This window comes from Eimeria maxima, genomic scaffold (assembly GCF_000499605.1).
Source record: "Eimeria maxima Weybridge genomic scaffold, Emw_scaff37, whole genome shotgun sequence".
NCBI classification, from domain to species: Eukaryota; Apicomplexa; class Conoidasida; order Eucoccidiorida; family Eimeriidae; genus Eimeria; species Eimeria maxima.
Window position 1 is genome coordinate 26,438 of NW_013566458.1, and position 17,274 is coordinate 43,711.

Below are 17,274 nucleotides of genomic sequence, written 5' to 3' on the forward strand. Positions count from 1 at the left end.
GCATGCGTTCATCGACCAGGCGCCGGAAATTTGCTGTAAACGACTTGGCAGAAGCATCTGAGGCCCTGCATCGAACATCGGGCACTACAACAGGTAGTCGTTTTGCTGCATTGGCAAATGTATTTACACTTTTTCTTATGGAACGCTTCATCTGCGCCCCCTGCCTGAACAAATGCTCAGGTTGGCACCGTAGTATGAGGGTGAAGCCGTATTGCTTTGTGCGTTTCGGTAACTCGGCATGCTCGTCCGTAGGGGTGTCATTCCATACTACTGGGATCTCAAACTAAACCTTAATTCGGAGAACTATAACTCCCCCGAATTTCGAGCGCCCAGACGTACTGAAGTTCACCTTGTTTCGGCCACAGTTATTAGTGCACACATCTTCTCGTTCTGTTGCATAAGTTTGGATGGACTGTAATTACGCCTGTCTCCACTGCATGATAACTTAGGGATACAAAGAGCCCTACTGCATCCCCACAGCACAGACAGGAGCGTGCCGTCTAGCCCCGTAAGGAAGCCGTGACACACCGTTGTTCAAGCTTCAGTGTTGCTCCGTAGATTCACATGACAGCACACAAATGTCCTTCAGGATCTCAGGAGGACGACTGTTGCCCAAAACCTGGAGGGGGTAGTGCCGAAAACGGAAAGCACCTGCCGCCTGTAGAAGATGCAAAGACACCTGAACTCACAGAAAGAGACGACTGGTTTCCTCTTTCCGAGTGGCCTAGTAGTGGGAGCAACAGTGGCAGTAGTACAGGTGGACAGCGTACTCAGAGATGCCCCGGAACACATGAGACGCCAGTTCATTTGGAACAACCTGTAGTAGAGCACACCGTGGCATTCTCCACAAAATCCAGGGCATTACTTCGAAAATCTTCAACAGAAGGGAATTGTTTCAGCACACAGGAGAACGTGCTGCCTCAAAACACCGTAGATTCGGCCCAGGAAATACTCCAAAATGCTGGCGCAGTTTCCGCATCTCTTTCCTTCGAGGGGTCCGGCTCCCCGAGGGCTTCAACCATTGCATCCGCCCTGAAATCTGAGTGTGCTCCAGTTCGGGGTTGCCACTTACCACAATGTACCAGTTCTCCAATATCTCGAATCGGCGCCAAAAGGTCTCTGGTTTGTGGACCGGTTTCTGTACAACAGACCCTTACAGAGCGTCAGTTGGACATCGAGAAGAGGATGCTAGAAGTTAGACAGCAAAACAGGCGTCGTTTGCTTCGAAGGCAGCAGGAAGCTAAGGAACAACAAATGCAGCGCATGAAAGAACACCGTGCAGCTCTGTTGGCTAGGAAGGAAAGAATAAAGCTAGCATCGTTGTGGAAGGAAAGAGGAATGGCTGCAGCTGCTAGGCCTTCAACAACTTTAAAAGCGAGGAGAACGACAGAGGAGCTTCCTTCAGACAATTCCCAGCTGACAGAGAATCCTAGTCGAGGAGCAGATGAGCTGCTTGCAGCACTGGTGATGTCAGAATCGATATCCCTCCAGACAGACCTCGGAAGCGCTGGGGATGATGCCAGTGTAGGTAAGTATATCCTGACTCGGTGCAAAGTGGAGCCCGGTTTCGCTTGGAAACGTGTATGAGCATAACTCCCACTGCTTAGCTTCCAGAGTAACTCCTCTTTTCCACTAGCGCAATTTCCGCACTGCCAGTCGATCGCTTGTTGTTGCAGATTTAGCACGCAAGGAAACCTGCCCGCCGTTCAGCTTTCGTTGTCCTGGTGATTTACCAGATGAAAGGACCGGCTCAACATACGTTGCTACAGCACAGCCTGTGGTCAGTCACTGGGAGAGCTCCACCAGAGAACACTGACAGACTTCACATATATCCCTATGTAAACGCTTTACAACAGCGTTGAACGTGCCTCACTAGCAGTATATTTCAGTGCGGAGGAGGCCGCTATGTAATGCGACTGCCTTGGGGTGTTTTCGGAGCTTTCATATGTTGTTTGCATTCGCCCTTAATTTGTTCACACGCCCATGCCAATTGTGGGTTGCACAGGTGTCCGTTCCTTCAATTTGTCACCAGCATAAATCAATTCCGTACAGACGAAGCCCAAAAGCCATGCTGCAGCCCACAAAAGAGCCTGGAACAGTAAACGCAGGCGCCTCCGTTATGGAGGTCTCCCAGAAATCTACACAACAGAGCAGATGCACCCTTTCCGGATCGTTACTGAGCTCTCAGCTACGGAATAAGGTGGCATCGTCACAGAGGGTGATGTCTTTACGCCAGCAGTTCCAAGACACCCCAGCTGGGCCTCGGAGCTCCAGTGAAGCACCGTATCCATGCGGGAGACCAGTGGCATTAACGCGGAACCGCCGGCTGAAGCCCGGGATGAAGCCGGTTAGTGTGGATAAGTCATATACTTACGATATGCAACAAGGGGAGGACAGAGACTCTTCTTTATTGAGAGAACGAGAATGCGAGCATAAAAGCCAAACGTACCGAAAAATCAGGCCGGTGATTGTGGTGGCTGATCAACATCTTAAGAACGAACTGGACATTCACTTGCAGCATCACCAGCAGGTTGCGCTTTCCAGAAATAAAGATAAACTACGTGTAACTGATGGATCAGGTTCCCTTCCATTTCCGCCTCTACGAAACAGCTCAAGCACATGGAGGCCCCCCGCAACAAACTCGAAGTTAGCGGAGGAAGATGGAGCTCTAGGGATGCCGAATCTCGCTAACCTATCGGTGCACAAGACTGCCGGTGCTGCGAGTATTTGTCAGGCAACACAATGCGCAAACCCTTCCATCGTTTCCGGAGAAAGTGCTCACATTCAATTGAGATTTCCAAATCGATCTAAACAGGGACAAATCAAGACTAGGGCTCCATCGTTTACCTTGAAGGAACGGTTGATATCATGTAGGCTAGCCAACTTCGGAGTTCCTGAAATGCAAGCTTTAAGCTCCCCAATTTCCAGTGGGATGGAAGTGCCTGGAAAGGAACAGGCTGAAGGGCTACAGGTGGTGCGTATACGCCGCGATATATGGTGTGAAAAGGGACTATCCAATCATGAGCTGGAGAACGTTGGGTCCTCAGATTCTCATACAGGTCCCTGCAAAACTTTCCAGTTGCATGAGAACGGCCTGCTGGGTACGAAAGATCGGTATATTATGCATTTCCCATCATCGCATGGCGATTCCGACGGCAGCAGTGCTGCAACCAAGCCGCAAGAAGACGACGTCAATACGAGGGGAGGGCACACAAAGAGCAATGGCTTAGAGGATAGAATAGATATGTGTCAAACGGCTCTAAGCGGACACTATGAATTGATTGGAGATGAAAAAGGAACAGTTTCGGCAGTTTGGGCCCTTCAAAAAGCAGAAGTAGAGGAGGAGAAGCGACTGTTGCTGCTTGAAATGTCGCATCATGCCATCGAGAAACAGGCAGAAGCAAGAAGAAGAGGGAAGAAAGGGCAGCCTCCTTTACTGGCACAACACTTGCGAACGAGACACTGTATCCGCCCTGAAACTGATACTGGATGCTCTCAGCTAGTTCAAAAAACCCAACCCTGTGCTGAAGCCAGCTCTCTTGTGGTGCATCCAGTAGACGAGTCGTTAATGTCAAAAGCTGAATTTCACATTCCCCAAAATTTCGGTGATACCGAAGTCTGCAAGAATCTTCCTGACGGCAGCCATGCGCCTCTTCCGGTTCCCAAAGAAGGAAATATGCAGGCCAGTAGGGCTGTGCCATATATTCACAGCACCAAAAATTATCGTGGAAGTCCTGCCTCCCGTCCCTTCAACGTCTCCTCAGGAATGACTCGTAAGCCAAAGCTGCGCACCTTTGCACCTTCAAAAAATTTGGCAGAAATATCCAGACAAGCTGAAACAACTGTGGAGGGAGACGAAAAGGTCCACCATAATGGACAGCCGCAGGAACTCCAGAGCGATTTTCCGTTAATGCAGCAGCAAGCCCTCATTGCTCAGCTTCTGGGGCACGGAGTTTTGGCAGGTCTGAACGGAGGCAGTTCTGCTACCACGAAGGCGGCTGAATTCCAGTCAGATTCATGCTTGCCTTCTTGCGGGTTTCATGACAAATATGACACTAGCCCTCGTATTCGAACCATCAAGCGACGCACGATGTTGCAGGCTCTACAGCACCTGTTACTTTTCCCCTCTAAGTCTTCACACCGCATCACATTGAAAAAGGCCAATCACCTTGGGAAGGAAGGGAACACTTCTCAGAAAGAGACCCAGAAACAAGGGTCCAAACTGCATCGTCAACGGCGGCTCCCCACAGAACAGCCATGGCATTCAGCTTACTGTCCTATCGAAAAGTCTATTCCGGAAGGGAGTAGTGCAAGCAGCCGGTTATTCTGTAGGTCGTCTTCCAGCTCCAGTGGCGCAGCGGGACAGACGTCTCTTCTTTCAACAGCAGGGAACGTAGAATAGCCCCATAGGACCAGGCTACCCTAGTGTCTAGCAAGCGTCAGCGATGTAGGAGCCTAAAAGACCGGAAGCTTTGGACGCTAATTTGCAGTAGAAATGTACAAATTGTCAAACACCCCCACAAAAAATAGTTCTTGATTGAAATCTAAGTTATGTATATTTATTGCATTGAATGGTTTATTCACTTTTGAAGTGACTAAGATGGCCCTTACAGAAACTGTCGTACTCCCCGTCCTTCTGGGAAGCACAGAATAATACTGAGTAGTTGTTTCGTTTTTGAGTACCTCTGTGGATGAGCATCCAGAGAGCCTGTCCGAGCGGCTGTTCGAAACAAACGTAGAGTCCATCAGATCACATTACAGTATCCCCCCAGAGCCCCGTTTCAGTGTGGGTGTCCAATTACTGGCTTTGGTGTCTCCTGCACCAGCCATACTGTAGCAAGTGGTGAAGTCATTAAGTTGTACATGCCGTGTTGGGGCTCCGACGTTTGCATGGTCGCTTTTTCATTTGCATGGTGACGCCTCTGGAAGTCCCGCTTTTCCAACAACCTCTTTTGCAACAACGTCACATACCTCGAGAATTCAGGAGTCAAAAGATTCGATAAGCAGCTGGACACTTTGACTCGTCTTTCCGAATACTGAGAACCCAAATCTGGCGGTTTCTTGTCTTCCGCCCTCTGTGGGTGCGACTGGCATTTCCCTTCCAAGTAACCGCGCGTTCGACATCCGGAGTGTTTCCAAATATACCCTTTGACCTCTCAGCTACAGTGGTATACGTGGTTCTTTGCTGAGTAAAATGTCCTTCATCTCTGCAAATGTATTGATTCCACGTCTCATTTATCTTTCCCCAGCGCAGTCAGTTACCGATTGAATTTATCCGAAGGGCAGCACCGCACTAATCAAGTGATACCGAAGCTCCCAGTGAACCCTCACACGCTTTTCGAGTTTACTCTGTGTCTATCGAAATCCCTACAGGATTTGCTAACTTTACTCGGCGCCGACTGATATCTGAAGCCGTGGGGAGCAGATACAAGCGTCCAGGTCATTATTTCGCGCTGTCTATGCGGAGTCTTGAGGTAGTAAGTACATTGGCAAAAGAATCGGCTTAAAGAGCGAGATTAATTCAAAAATGGGCCATTGGTGTGCCTACGTTTGTAATAACTCTAGTTACTCCGGTGCTGGGAACGAAAATACAACTCTCCCCAGGCAAGAAGCTGCTACGCTGCCTTCGCATCGCAGCGACGACCATACCTCCATAGCCGGCCAGTCTGCAGGGATTATTAACGAACTACGTTTTGGTGTAAGAAGCATTCTGCTGAATGGGATGCAGACATTCAGTTTGACTCAACCCTCCAGGGCTCCGGGAGGTTGGCCGCCCCGCGAATAGACGGCAGAGACGGATTGAAGGAAGTAAATAGCTGATATATGCGAACACCTTCAGTACTACTCGTTCCTATGCATCTGGGCGCCTTGCTGCGAAAGTGACGTTCTCTGTTCGCACGTGCACCCGGTGGCCACGGTGTGCTAAGTCCTGCGCTGGTTGGGCGCCTCATCCGATGGCTATTGTAGGCTGCAACGGAGCCAAAATACTTCTGATAGTTCGTTACATGAGACGTGCCTTGGTCTTCAGTTCCCAGTCATCCTAAGGTCACCAGCTCTATTGGCTGTAGCTGCGGGGGAGGCGGCAACCTGCCATGAGTTGCAATGCACTTCGTTGCAGCAACGTGTAACACGGCAGCACATATAAGCACAAACAGGGCTCCTCTGGCTTTATATACAAACACTGTAGACAACTGTTGAGACCTCCTGATTGTGTAACGCTTAGATAGTGTCCATGAGCCCACGTCTTTACATTGCGCAGAATCTGCCATATTGTGGGGCGCCGAGTCCAATGCTCTCTCTACTTCGTGCTGTACTCCGAATGTAAGAGAGAAGAAGACACCATATTGCTTTTAACTCGCTCAAATAGCAGGAAGACAGTTTATGGACCAGCACACTGACAGCGAGAACTTGCTACGCTGTACCATCATTCGAACGAATCACGAACCTGGTTAATGCAGCAGGGTACGTCCTCTACTTAATGTAACTTACTCACTTCATACGCATGGAAATAAATTATGTGGATGCTGCCACATACTGTCACATATAAGTAGGCACCAGCGCAGGTATTACCGGCCATAACCATACCTAGCAGTATTCGTATAGGTGCGTGGGGTCGGTTAATGGTGCAAAATGAAATGTGATAGATCCGCAATCAATATTCATGAGAAGCAAAAACAAAAATGTACGTATTGAAAATGATAAAGCTAGAGTATGCTGCAGCGGAAGCAGGTACAGCACATTCAGCGGCAACCGCGGCTGCAGCGCCGCCGGTGGACCAGCCGCCAGGAATGGAGGTAGGAAGTATTTCTCAAGATTTATCTCCTATATTGAAAACAAGCCAACTTCATATCATCTTCCTGTACAGTGGTTCAACTGTCAGTTGAAGGGAACTTCTGGAACCCGCAATGCCGTGTTCTCAGACGCGGTGGTTGCTCAGGCATCGCGTTATTAAGCTGAAGGACAACTAGGTCTCTCGCCTACTAAGATACTTCCATAATAAGGCGTACATGATAAGCCTAACATGTTTACGAGAAGCCTCTTGTTTTGCATACGGTTGCCCACCATTTATCATTTATAAGTCTGAGGGCATCCCATTTCAAGATTGCATCCAGTGGCCCTGTAGATTTTCCCCATTTTAGCTTCTAAAGTAGGCATAACGTCGCTGAGAAGTCAGCTACTTCTCATGTGTGTTACTCTGCGGAAAGGCATCCAAATAACTTCTGACGTTAGGGGGGCAAAATGAACGCCGTAGATAGGGCATGGGAAGAGCTCAAGCAGGCAAGTAGTGCCAGAGGTGACGCTGGCCCACTTCCTCTATCCAGCTTCCAGTTCCCCAAAAAGAAGCCCAAGTGCCCCATGCACGGTAAAGTCAGCAATGCCCACCAGTCTCTGGCTGCTCTGTCGTCGTCGAAGCATTCCAGCGCGCTTGATGCTCAAAAAGGCTGTACTGAGCAGGGTGGCGAAGCAGAATTCGCATCTCCAGCCGAAAAGGTTTACAGACTCGACTGCTGGCAGTTTGTAGCGTCTACCGTGCAACGGCAAGTCAATATCCTCAAAGAAGAGTGCAACGGTGCTAAGCGGTATGGTGCTCTGGCGATGCTGAAGCACCTCTTCCTAGAGGCATCCGTGCCGAATGTTTTCTACAACAGAGCATTCACTGTAGTACTTGATCCCCTCCTGCTATGCCTTTCGGAACCTTCTGAGACAGCCCGTCACATGGCTGCTTGCCTACTATTGAAGTTTCTAACCGAAGTGGCCGAGGTGGATGAGGCTCTTGGAGATGTGCTTCGCGGGTTAGTGCCGCGATTTGGCTCAAGAGACATCGAGGGAGTCGCACAACTCCCTCATATAATGAGACCAACGCCCGAATATAAGCCATTGCAATTGGTGCCTATAGAGAAAAGTGAGGAAGTCCGACAGACTTTGCTTCAAGTGCTCCAGACAGTGCTTAATAGGACATCAGACAAATATGTTTGGAACCACCTAGATTTGATTACAGGTCTCATCCGTGCGGCAACTATGGACATTTTCCATGATATCAAGTTCGTTGCTCTACAAACCGTGGTGGAGTTCTTCGATCGCCACCAAAACATGCTGCTTCACTTTACCGAACCAGTAGCAAGGTCCATTCTTTCATGCCTTGTGCATCAACATGCTAGGATCCGAATGGGCGCTCTTAGAGCGCTGACTCATGTGCTTGCCTCTGGACTGTATAAGTACAGCGGCGAAATAATTCAAATGCTCGCCGGTTGGCGTGACCCGAACATTGTCCCAATTAAAGCATTGTATGAAGTAACAACAGTCCGTAACTACTTCGCCGAGCTGTTGGCAGATCAGTCGCCTATGGTTAGAATGTTTTTTTTTGACACCCTTGCGCGGTGGCTATACGAGTTTAAAGATAAAGCAGACTACGAAACATGGCTGGTCCCCTACCTTCTGAGTGGACTGTTCGACCCATTCAGACCCATACAGCAGCTGGTATTTCGGCTTCTGGAGCTTCTTGGTAAGCAATACGAGGCTACGCATGAGAAGGACCTTCGCGATATCAAGCAACTTGGTACTCCTGAAGCCTGGAGCTACGGTGGAAAGTGCTGCCTTACGTTCCCTTTGGGAGGCTACTGGGATTTGCCTGAGGAAGGCAAAGTGCGTGAGGAGACGGACCAATTTTTCTCGTTTGTTAACACGTACACGAAAAGCTTGCAGTCTCTTGGGTTTGAAGGCTACTCTCTGTCCGCAAGCCAAGAAGAGAGGTACGCCGAGACAGGCGATGCACTCGTGGGCGATCCACCGAGGCCCTGCCTCGGAACGCGTATGATGGTTAGAACGTACTTTAGACGCTATGCTAACACACTTTTCCAACGTGTGGATGACTTTAAAGAAGTCACAATGGCTGCCTCCGCTCGCCTGATGGTGGTTTCGTTCGCCTTCATAGAGGAAGCATGTGTGGAATGGCTTGATAACACCCTGGCGATTTGCTGCCAAGTCCTGCCCGCATTGCATCACACATCCCCAGAGGCGATAGAGGCATATAAAGTTGCTGTACGCCTAGTAGGAGCTTTTGTGGACCCCGAGATATACTGGGAGTTTGTGAAAGACGCTCTGGAGGAATCCTCTCTAGAAGAAATTCATAAGAGAGTTGCGAAGATCGGCGTGCTGGCATTAATGCTAGAAGGCTCCTTCGCCGTCCTCCAGAAAACACCCGATTTAACCCTGGGTCTGGGTCGTCTTAAACCAGTGTTACCCAAGATAGCGGAAGCACTCTGTTACACTGAGCTGCTGCAGGACCTATACGTCGGCTTTGCTGCTGACAACGTAACCAAAGTCCTCAAAGTCCTAATTCCTGGGGTAGTTAGGCAGCAGGAAACTCTATCTTTGACGACATGGCACCATCTGTTAGGTGTCATTTGCTCTGTTGCATCTCCAGGGAGTATTCAATTAGAAGCCGACGACAGCAAATATCTGGCTCCAGATATTCAAGATCTACTTGACAGCTTGGTTAGGTGCAATGGTTTTGCCAACAGAAAATTGTCTGCCCCTAAAAGCGTGGGTTCACTGTGGCACTTTGCTAAACTTTCTTGCGGCTTCCCTCCAGCTAACTTGGCAGCGGTGAACGCATGCGTAAGGTATTTGCCATACGCACGCATACGCGAAGAGGGGACGTTTGATATAATTTATGCGAAGTTGCAAGAGCTTTCCGCAGCAACTCAAAAGGCTGCAACACGGAAGGGAATCCGGCGGACAGCTTTGAGGCTTATTAAACGACTGATATTGGAGGGCACATCGGCTGGTCAATCAAACGACAACAACGGCAATGATTCACCTACCCAGTTACACTCTGCATCGGTTCCTTCAAGTGCGTGCCTAAACTGTGACCAGGCGTACCTTCGGGGAGCAACAGAAGCATTTTCTGATGTCGACGATCCAGAACAAACCGTGGATACCCCAGAAAAAATCCAGAATAAACTTCTGAATTCCCCAGCACAGGCCGCGGCAAAGATACTGTCCAACATATTGCTTAATAAACTCAGGCAGATGGATGAAAGTTGTATTGACGATTTGATAGATACCCTCGTAGCCCTTTCAGAATTTCTTAGTCTTCCTCAACTATCAAGTAATGAGATTCACAATTCATTACAGGAAACATTCGAAACATCAAGATTTATTACAACTGTGGGTCAGGTCCTGCAAGACCCTTCTTTGCACAGACGACTGTTTTGCCTTGGTTGTAAAGAGTATGCCCACGAATGTGCTTCCAGATACCCAGACAAGCAGCCCGCGCTGGTCTTGGAGGACATGCCGTTGGGTAAACGCCGAGAGTTGAGGTTGTCTGCTATTAGGGCTGCTGCAGCTCTAAAGGAACACGCTGTGCTGTTGATGAGAGTCTCTTTACCAGTAGTGGCGAAAAGCTTTGAGAGCCTAAAATACCTAGTAAATGCATTGATTGGGTCACTCCATCCGGCCAGCAAGCTTCAGCAACTTCAGGAAATGCGCAGAAGGGGGAAATGCGATGCCTCCTGGAATCAGCTCTGCTCTTTTGAAGCTGAGATATGCCTCGATGGAGCCTCTGACCAATTAAGAAAAGATGAATTTGCCCCAGCTGAGGAAAAAACTGGAAAGGTAGACAGCGGTGGGCTGCACTGCGCTTCGTCTTTGCCTTGTCAGCCCCAAAGCCATTGGCGCCTCTTCCATACTGCTAGTTGTCTCTGGGATGCAATAAATACCGTGATAGCGTGCCATTCCAGCTTTACCGACAGGGAACCGAGCACTTGGGCAACCGGAAAGCTCCCCCCTTATTGCTATTCACAGTCCCTACTAATGCCCCGCGCCTGGCATTTGCCAGAGCACGGCCATCTTCAGCGTGAAAAAGCAGGTCGAATTCTGCTGGAGCTGTGTACGGAGTCTGCGCTAAGTGGGGCAATCGACAGCTGCGTTAGGCAAATTGTCGAGCTTCAGGAATCAATTTCAGCAGATCCTGTGTGGTGCACGGAAGACTTAGAAAACAACTCAAGGCGATGCCCAGAAGCGCGTTTAAATCTGGTTCAGGCACTTAATATTGCAAAAAACCAGATAAATACTGTAGCGCCTGACATCCAAAAAAAGCAGGCATTACTTGCGCTGATGCACGTTATACGGTTGCTTGGCAGCGTCAGCCCCAGCTCCATTCAGGAGTGCATACGGCAGTACGAATCAAGTGGACGTTTTAGCCGCCGTGCAGTTTTGATCCGGCTCTTTGAAGAGCCCGCCACGGCCTTAGCTGATTCCCTAAAATGAGCAATATTTACTAGTCCCCATATTTAGCTTGCACAGGAAAGTGCGCAACCTGAATGGGGGTCCTGCAGATTTTTACACGCTCACATAAAGACGCCTAAAAACCAGCTGCCATCCGTAAGGGGCACATGTAAATGGCAAAACAAGCCATTTCTAGTTTCCAGGGTCAGTATGTGTGGCGGATAACTACATGGGATTCTCATACCAAAACTGAATTGCTTGCGTAGGAAGCTGCAGGGGAACTGCGATATAAGTGCGTACAAGGTAGAAAGCAAACATGCATGCTGCCGAAGAATCATGGGTTCATGCAAAGATGATTTCGGTGCATGGCATGGATTTCAAGGCAAGTCTTGCTACAGCCAGTTTTAGTTGTGACAAAAGGCAACGGAGATTCAGGCTCAGGCTTTCCGTAGCACTCCCGTGTAGAAAGCTCACTTCCGGAAAGCAGTCCTAGCAACATGGCTTCCTTTGACGCATATAGCCCTGGAAGGCTTGCTGGGTCTGCACAGTGCGAAGGAGAAACCACCGGGATGTATTTCTGCTGAAATGTACCGAACGCCTTTCTCATTTTCATGAGTGATGAAATGATGGCTGAATTGGCCCCTCCCTGACCTTCGACAACCCTTGACCAGTCGTTGCATTTAGCCCTGTAAGTAGCTCTGTGTTTTCTTGCTTTCGAACTTTGTACGTTGATGGGAACCTTTGGGTGCTGCTTGCATTTAGAGGGGGATGCTAATGGCAGGGGGAACAAGCCTCCAATATCTGTTTATCTAGGCTCTGAGGCCCTGCTCCTCTTCTTGGCGAATAACGTGTACTGAACTAATTTAATTGTACAAAATCCGGTAGCCTTCAGCCACACAGGAGTAGCCTCCTGTTCCCGTCAGGCATATGTGAAGTGAGATCCTGCCATTATCCCTGAACCCATGTGAGCTGTAACAAGATCGACGACGGTTGCATTGATCCTGGACGCGCTGGGCTGCGACACAGTGAGAAACAACAGGGTGAAATATTCTTGAAGCAACTGTCCCTTCTTAAAGCAATGAGCCTCCCGAATATAGCGGTTTACGCTTGTGGCCATGGTGAGAAAATAAAGCAAGACGCAGCACTTTCACCGCTGACTTCTATATGCCACAACCAGCTGTTAGCAAGCTGATGTGTCCAGTCAGCGTGGGCCCCAAATGAGCAACGTTCGACTGAAAATATTCAAAGGATCGTATTGGAGTTGGTTGGTTAGCAAGTGGCACGGAAGTTGTGCCGCGGGAATAGGCAATGCAGCAGTACAAGAGTCATCCAACCTCTCCAGCTGCAGGCTCCCATACGTAACCAAATGACCGTTGTTTTGAGTGCCCGAAATCCACGCTGACAATAGAATAACGTTGATATCCTTGATCGGAAGTGCTTCGTCATCATATGCTGTGTTCTGCACGTCAGCGAGTCGCGGCGACAGATTCGTTTCTTCTTCCCATCATAGAAGGTTTGTAGGAAAACGTGGGCTTTTGTCATGAGACGGTGGGCTTATATGAGACGACCTGCTTGGAGAAAAATGTCTTCAGGACTGACTTTGAGGATACCGCTCCACCCTCTGTCTTCTGAGGTAAGCGACTGTGGCGGCACCTGAAGCTGCTTGCCATCTTCTGGTTGACAAGAAAACGGTTGACTGCAAAGTGGACAGGAACTTTGAGGACCCTCAGGCCCCCATGCTGCAGTAAGAAGGCCACACAAGCCACAAGCCTCCGGGTCTCCTGGGCCACCATAGGGCCAAAAACTGTCTGGGTCACCAGGCGAACTAGAAGCGCCAGCAGCTGGCACTGGCGATGGTGAGTAACGATTATCGCCAGCCTCCTTCGCTGAATTGTGCTCCATAATGCACCTGACATACCGAATGGGAAGGCCAGTCGCTGCACACCAGGGGAACGAAAAATCACAGGATGGACAGAAGCATTCCCAGTAGGAGCTGAGTGCATTGCAGTTGGGACAAGGGAGCTGAGGCGTCCATGGAGCCTCTTGCATTTCTCTACTTGAAAATACCAGACGTTTTGTTGCTTCCAGGCTCTGTTTGCCGCCTGGTGATACTTTGGCATCCATCTGCATCACGTGCAACGCTTGCGAGCACAGGTCCCACTCCTTCGATTTGTAAGCGGAGATGAATAAGAGGTGCGCGCTGAGATACAAAGACAGCTGCCGTTCGTAACACTCCCACAGTCTCACTGCTGTGCAAAGAGCGGCACGGACTCGCTGTTCAGATAAATGGAAACAGCAGAGAAGGTACAGGTGGTATGCCGTTGCGCTCTGCCAATGGTACTCTTCTTCGGCACTGAGCGAGTAGGCCGAAATGCTTCTAGCCTTTCTTGAGAAGTCATATTTCTCACTGGAGGCGCTGCAGGCAATTTTCATACTGGGGGTAACTAAAATATTCTCGTTTTTGAATCCACTTTTATAGTGGTGCTTTCGGGCTAGTAACGCAGCTATGATATGCATTTTCCGCTGCCTTCGGGGATTCTGCGGTAGATGTCCCTGGTGCCTTGGCAGACCGCCAAGCTCTTGAGCGGCAGCTTCAAATGCGCCTAAAGTAAGGAATGCTTCCACGATATCTGCGTTACTGCATTTTCTGTGGTGATGCTGCATCGCATTCTTGTAACCGGAGGTTACCGCCTGCAATTTGGTGCTGTTACAGTGCTGTCGAGCTATGGAGATAGCCTGTGCCCATTCGCCACCGAACATGGCAGCATCAACTGCAAACTCCGGCTTCCGTGCTCTGAGGAAGGCATCCGCGCTTGCTGCTCCTCTCCCCGCAGCCGCAAGTAACTGCGCTGCTCGTAACAGTAACTCTGTGTCTACTTCCGGCAGTTCCCTGGCGAGGCCTTCTAGTTCTTCGTACCTCCCAGAATGGAAATATGCCTCAAGAAGTCCCATCTGATGTTTCAACGAACTGTAAATGTCTATTGCCTGTTTCCAATTCCCTTGCTCTTTCCAGGCATCTGCCAATGCCACTTTGACCTTTCGTAAAGAGCTTCTTTCTCCCCAGCTCTGTGAAGAGGCAGCTAATTTTAAGGTTTCTGAGGCTGCATCCCACATGCCGAATGAAGTAAATAAGTGGGCAGCGTGCTCTAGTTTCTGCTGCGCCTCATAAAAGGCGCCTGCCCCAAGGATGTCTCCAGACAATGCAGCTATAAAGGGTCTGCCTTCACCCCTCGGGTTCAGAAGGCGAGCTTGCTTGAGCACCTGCAAACTGCAGTAGTCCTCACACCTGAGTCCTCACACGAAAGAAGCGTAACATGAGAGAATTCATTAGAAGATATTAGCAGGTAGGTGACACAAGGACACATTTGGTGCTTCATTTACGTGAGCCACTAGAACTGCATTCGTGGTTGCATCCAGTTGGTGTAACAACTGTTGCTGTTTTGCTCTCACAATGTGCTGTTGTCGCCACCAGTCTGTTGGAGGACGAGGTTGCAAATACCTACCTCACGAGGGCCTCCTCTGTGATCCCCAGCTCCTCGGATGATAATGCAGCCTCCGCAAGTAACCGCCAAAGAATGGGGTGATTAAATCTGGCGGCGAACGCGGCAGCCCGCTTCAGGCCCGGAAGCCCTCCTGAATCACCAGTTTTTCTTTGGCATGTTCCAAGCAAATGCCGCATCTGCAGGAGTGGTTCTGCATCAAAAGTTCTCAAACATTCCTGCTGCGGTAGAGCTGGCTTTTGGTGGAACAGTAAGGAGAAGCAGAGAGCCCTTGCACACAGGTTACAGAACTCAACCAGGTACAGGGGTCCAACGGGATGATTCTTAGATGCCTCAACACACCCAAAGGAAGAGGGACTCCCGTCATGACATCTTGTGTAGAAAAGCAGTAAGCCTGTCTGCTGCATTACTGCGATTAGGTCATCGTGATCTGACGCCCACATGTAATCGAGCACAGCTTCGACGGGCTCTGTCAGCAGCGATGCAAAAGAAGATGAGCGGCCTGAGACACTCGTCAACAGATGCATGCTGGGCTTCTTATCACCGAGTCTTTTTGAGACGAATTTCGCGCCACCACATCCCATGATACGCACCACAGTGATGGCCATGCCGTGCACAAACTGTTAGAGGTTAGATATGTAGCTTGCCGGTATGCTCGTGAGAAGCGATGGCGGTTATAATCTGCAGCCGTCCGTTCAAGTCCACCCCTGCAAGGGCCGTTGCATCTCTGTTAAGCTTCAGGTTGCACAGCCGAATTGGTATGACGCCAGAGGCCTCGAGCTCGATTTGAGGCTGCGTTGGAGAAGGGCGTAGCCTCAGCAACTGACCGGTCGACCGTGCTACTATTAAGCATCTGCCACGTCCATCTAAAGCGCATGTATTTCCGTTGCACGTGCCACTGGAAGGCAACTCGCACAGACAGTTTAAATCTACCAGTGTAGACAGCGGGACCGCGGCACTATTTTCCTCACGGGCTAGATTATAAAGCCAGAGATGGTGTGAGCTGTCTGCTATCACTAGCCAGTGAGTTAGTAGAACGGCTTGCGTCGGGCCAATTGGAGAGACCACAGTCTCCACAGTGTTGCCTGAAGTGTCGCATAGTTCTACGGGAAAACCTTCTTGCCCCGTTTTTCGTGGAGGATTTTTGGCGGCAGTCGGTGATTCTTGGAAGCCGTTATCATCAGCTAGGCGGTGCGGGCCTTCCTGGTGCTGTGATTGCAGCAAGGCACCAGAGCGGTCACCCTGCCAGAGAAATGTAAGTGGTAGTGCAGGTGTGGCTTGCGGCACAACAGCACACACGGAATCTCCAGACACGAGAAAGCGGGGCCCCCTGAAGCGTCGGATAGTACGGTAGCCTCCTGGTTCGCGAAGAAACGAGACCTCTGTTGTAAGCTGTTTGTGGCAGAAGGGATCTACTGCTGCCAAGGAATTTTCCCCATATGAGCAACACACAGCATGCCGGCGCAACGATATTATAAAAACTTCTTTCTCCGCCGCTGCAGCAAGCCGTTCGCCACAGATGGTCCAAGCTAGAGCTCTGGGCTCTGAATTGGCCAAGTTCACAGTGGCCATTAAGTTGCCACAGGCCTGTACCAACACTACCAGCGTCCCAGCAACGAGGCTTTGCCCTCGTATCCGTTCTACCATTCCTTCCCGTTCTCCTGTGAGTTGCCTCGAGACATATTGCACATCCAGGGCAGGGAGGCCAAGAAATGCTGCTAGCAAGCCTGAGGGATTCCACGCCGCATCTACGCATGCAGAGAGGCCAGTCTCAAATGAAAGTGGCTGAACGTCTCCATCAGGCTGCACGAGCATGCCGCGGCCAGTCGAATACGCAACTAGAATTGGTCGGACGGACCAAGACCCTGGCTGCCAGGCCAGCGCTGAGGACAAAAACAAGAGCCGCATTGTGCACTGCTACAGAAACAAAACAATTGGACGCATTACATACGATTTTATAGGAAAGCCCACAAGTAATTGGCTAACCCTTTATGGCCTCTTGCCCTGCAGCCTCAGCCTTCAGACCCAACTTCCGTATGTAAATACCCCTCGAATCATGAAATGCCATTTCCCCGTCATTTGATGCTAGGACGAAGCCGGTTCCATTGGGAGAAGCGCAAAAGCAGGAGCACGCCTTCTTTACGTCACGGGACCACAGTTGCTGGCCCTCAAGGGCCACACACAGCAGGTGGCCACCATCGTGTAGTAGGCAAAGGGATATTTGTGAGGGGACGCCCCCAAAAGGGACCCACTGAAGACCCACTAATGCCCCTGGGATCCCAGGGCGAAAAGAGGACAACTGATTCCATTGTCCTTTAGCCTCTTCCCAAATCCGGATGTTTCCATCTGAGTCCCCAGTTGCTAGTATGCCACAGACGGCGTCTGCAGACACGCAGCACACGGGACCCTGAAGCAACGTACACATGACAGAGAGACAATGGCATCTGTCCGAACGAATTTGAAGATGGTGGAAGCTGCCCTCACTAAAACAAGAAGTACCGCTATAGTTAGTTAACGCGCTCACCGAATGTGCACTGAGACATTG

The 17,274-nt window shown here is 50.0% G+C and overlaps 4 protein-coding genes across 4 annotated transcripts; 2 read left to right on the top strand and 2 right to left on the bottom strand.

Moving 5' to 3' along the window:
- Window positions 1-564: 564 nt before the first annotated feature.
- On the top strand, window positions 565-4,402 carry EMWEY_00006390 (hypothetical protein, conserved; the record flags this gene model as incomplete). The annotated part of the gene is made up of 3 exons (XM_013481621.1): window positions 565-1,528; window positions 1,677-1,780; window positions 2,006-4,402. 3 exons carry the CDS (start codon window positions 565-567, stop codon window positions 4,400-4,402), a joined length of 3,465 nt encoding a protein of 1,154 aa, XP_013337075.1.
- Window positions 4,403-7,239: 2,837 nt separating this feature from the next.
- On the top strand, window positions 7,240-11,271 carry EMWEY_00006400 (hypothetical protein, conserved; the record flags this gene model as incomplete). The annotated part of the gene is made up of 1 exon (XM_013481622.1): window positions 7,240-11,271. The coding sequence occupies one exon, from the start codon at window positions 7,240-7,242 to the stop codon at window positions 11,269-11,271; it is 4,032 nt and encodes a 1,343-aa protein (XP_013337076.1).
- Window positions 11,272-12,767: 1,496 nt separating this feature from the next.
- EMWEY_00006410 (hypothetical protein) lies at window positions 12,768-15,313 on the bottom strand (the record flags this gene model as incomplete). The annotated part of the gene is made up of 4 exons (XM_013481623.1): window positions 12,768-13,353; window positions 13,477-13,645; window positions 13,800-14,515; window positions 14,733-15,313. 4 exons carry the CDS (start codon window positions 15,311-15,313, stop codon window positions 12,768-12,770), a joined length of 2,052 nt encoding a protein of 683 aa, XP_013337077.1.
- A 46-nt stretch (window positions 15,314-15,359) lies between these two features.
- EMWEY_00006420 (hypothetical protein, conserved) lies at window positions 15,360-17,272 on the bottom strand (the record flags this gene model as incomplete). The annotated part of the gene is made up of 3 exons (XM_013481624.1): window positions 15,360-16,612; window positions 16,716-17,111; window positions 17,254-17,272. 3 exons carry the CDS (start codon window positions 17,270-17,272, stop codon window positions 15,360-15,362), a joined length of 1,668 nt encoding a protein of 555 aa, XP_013337078.1.
- Between the last annotated feature and the right edge of the window lie 2 nt (window positions 17,273-17,274).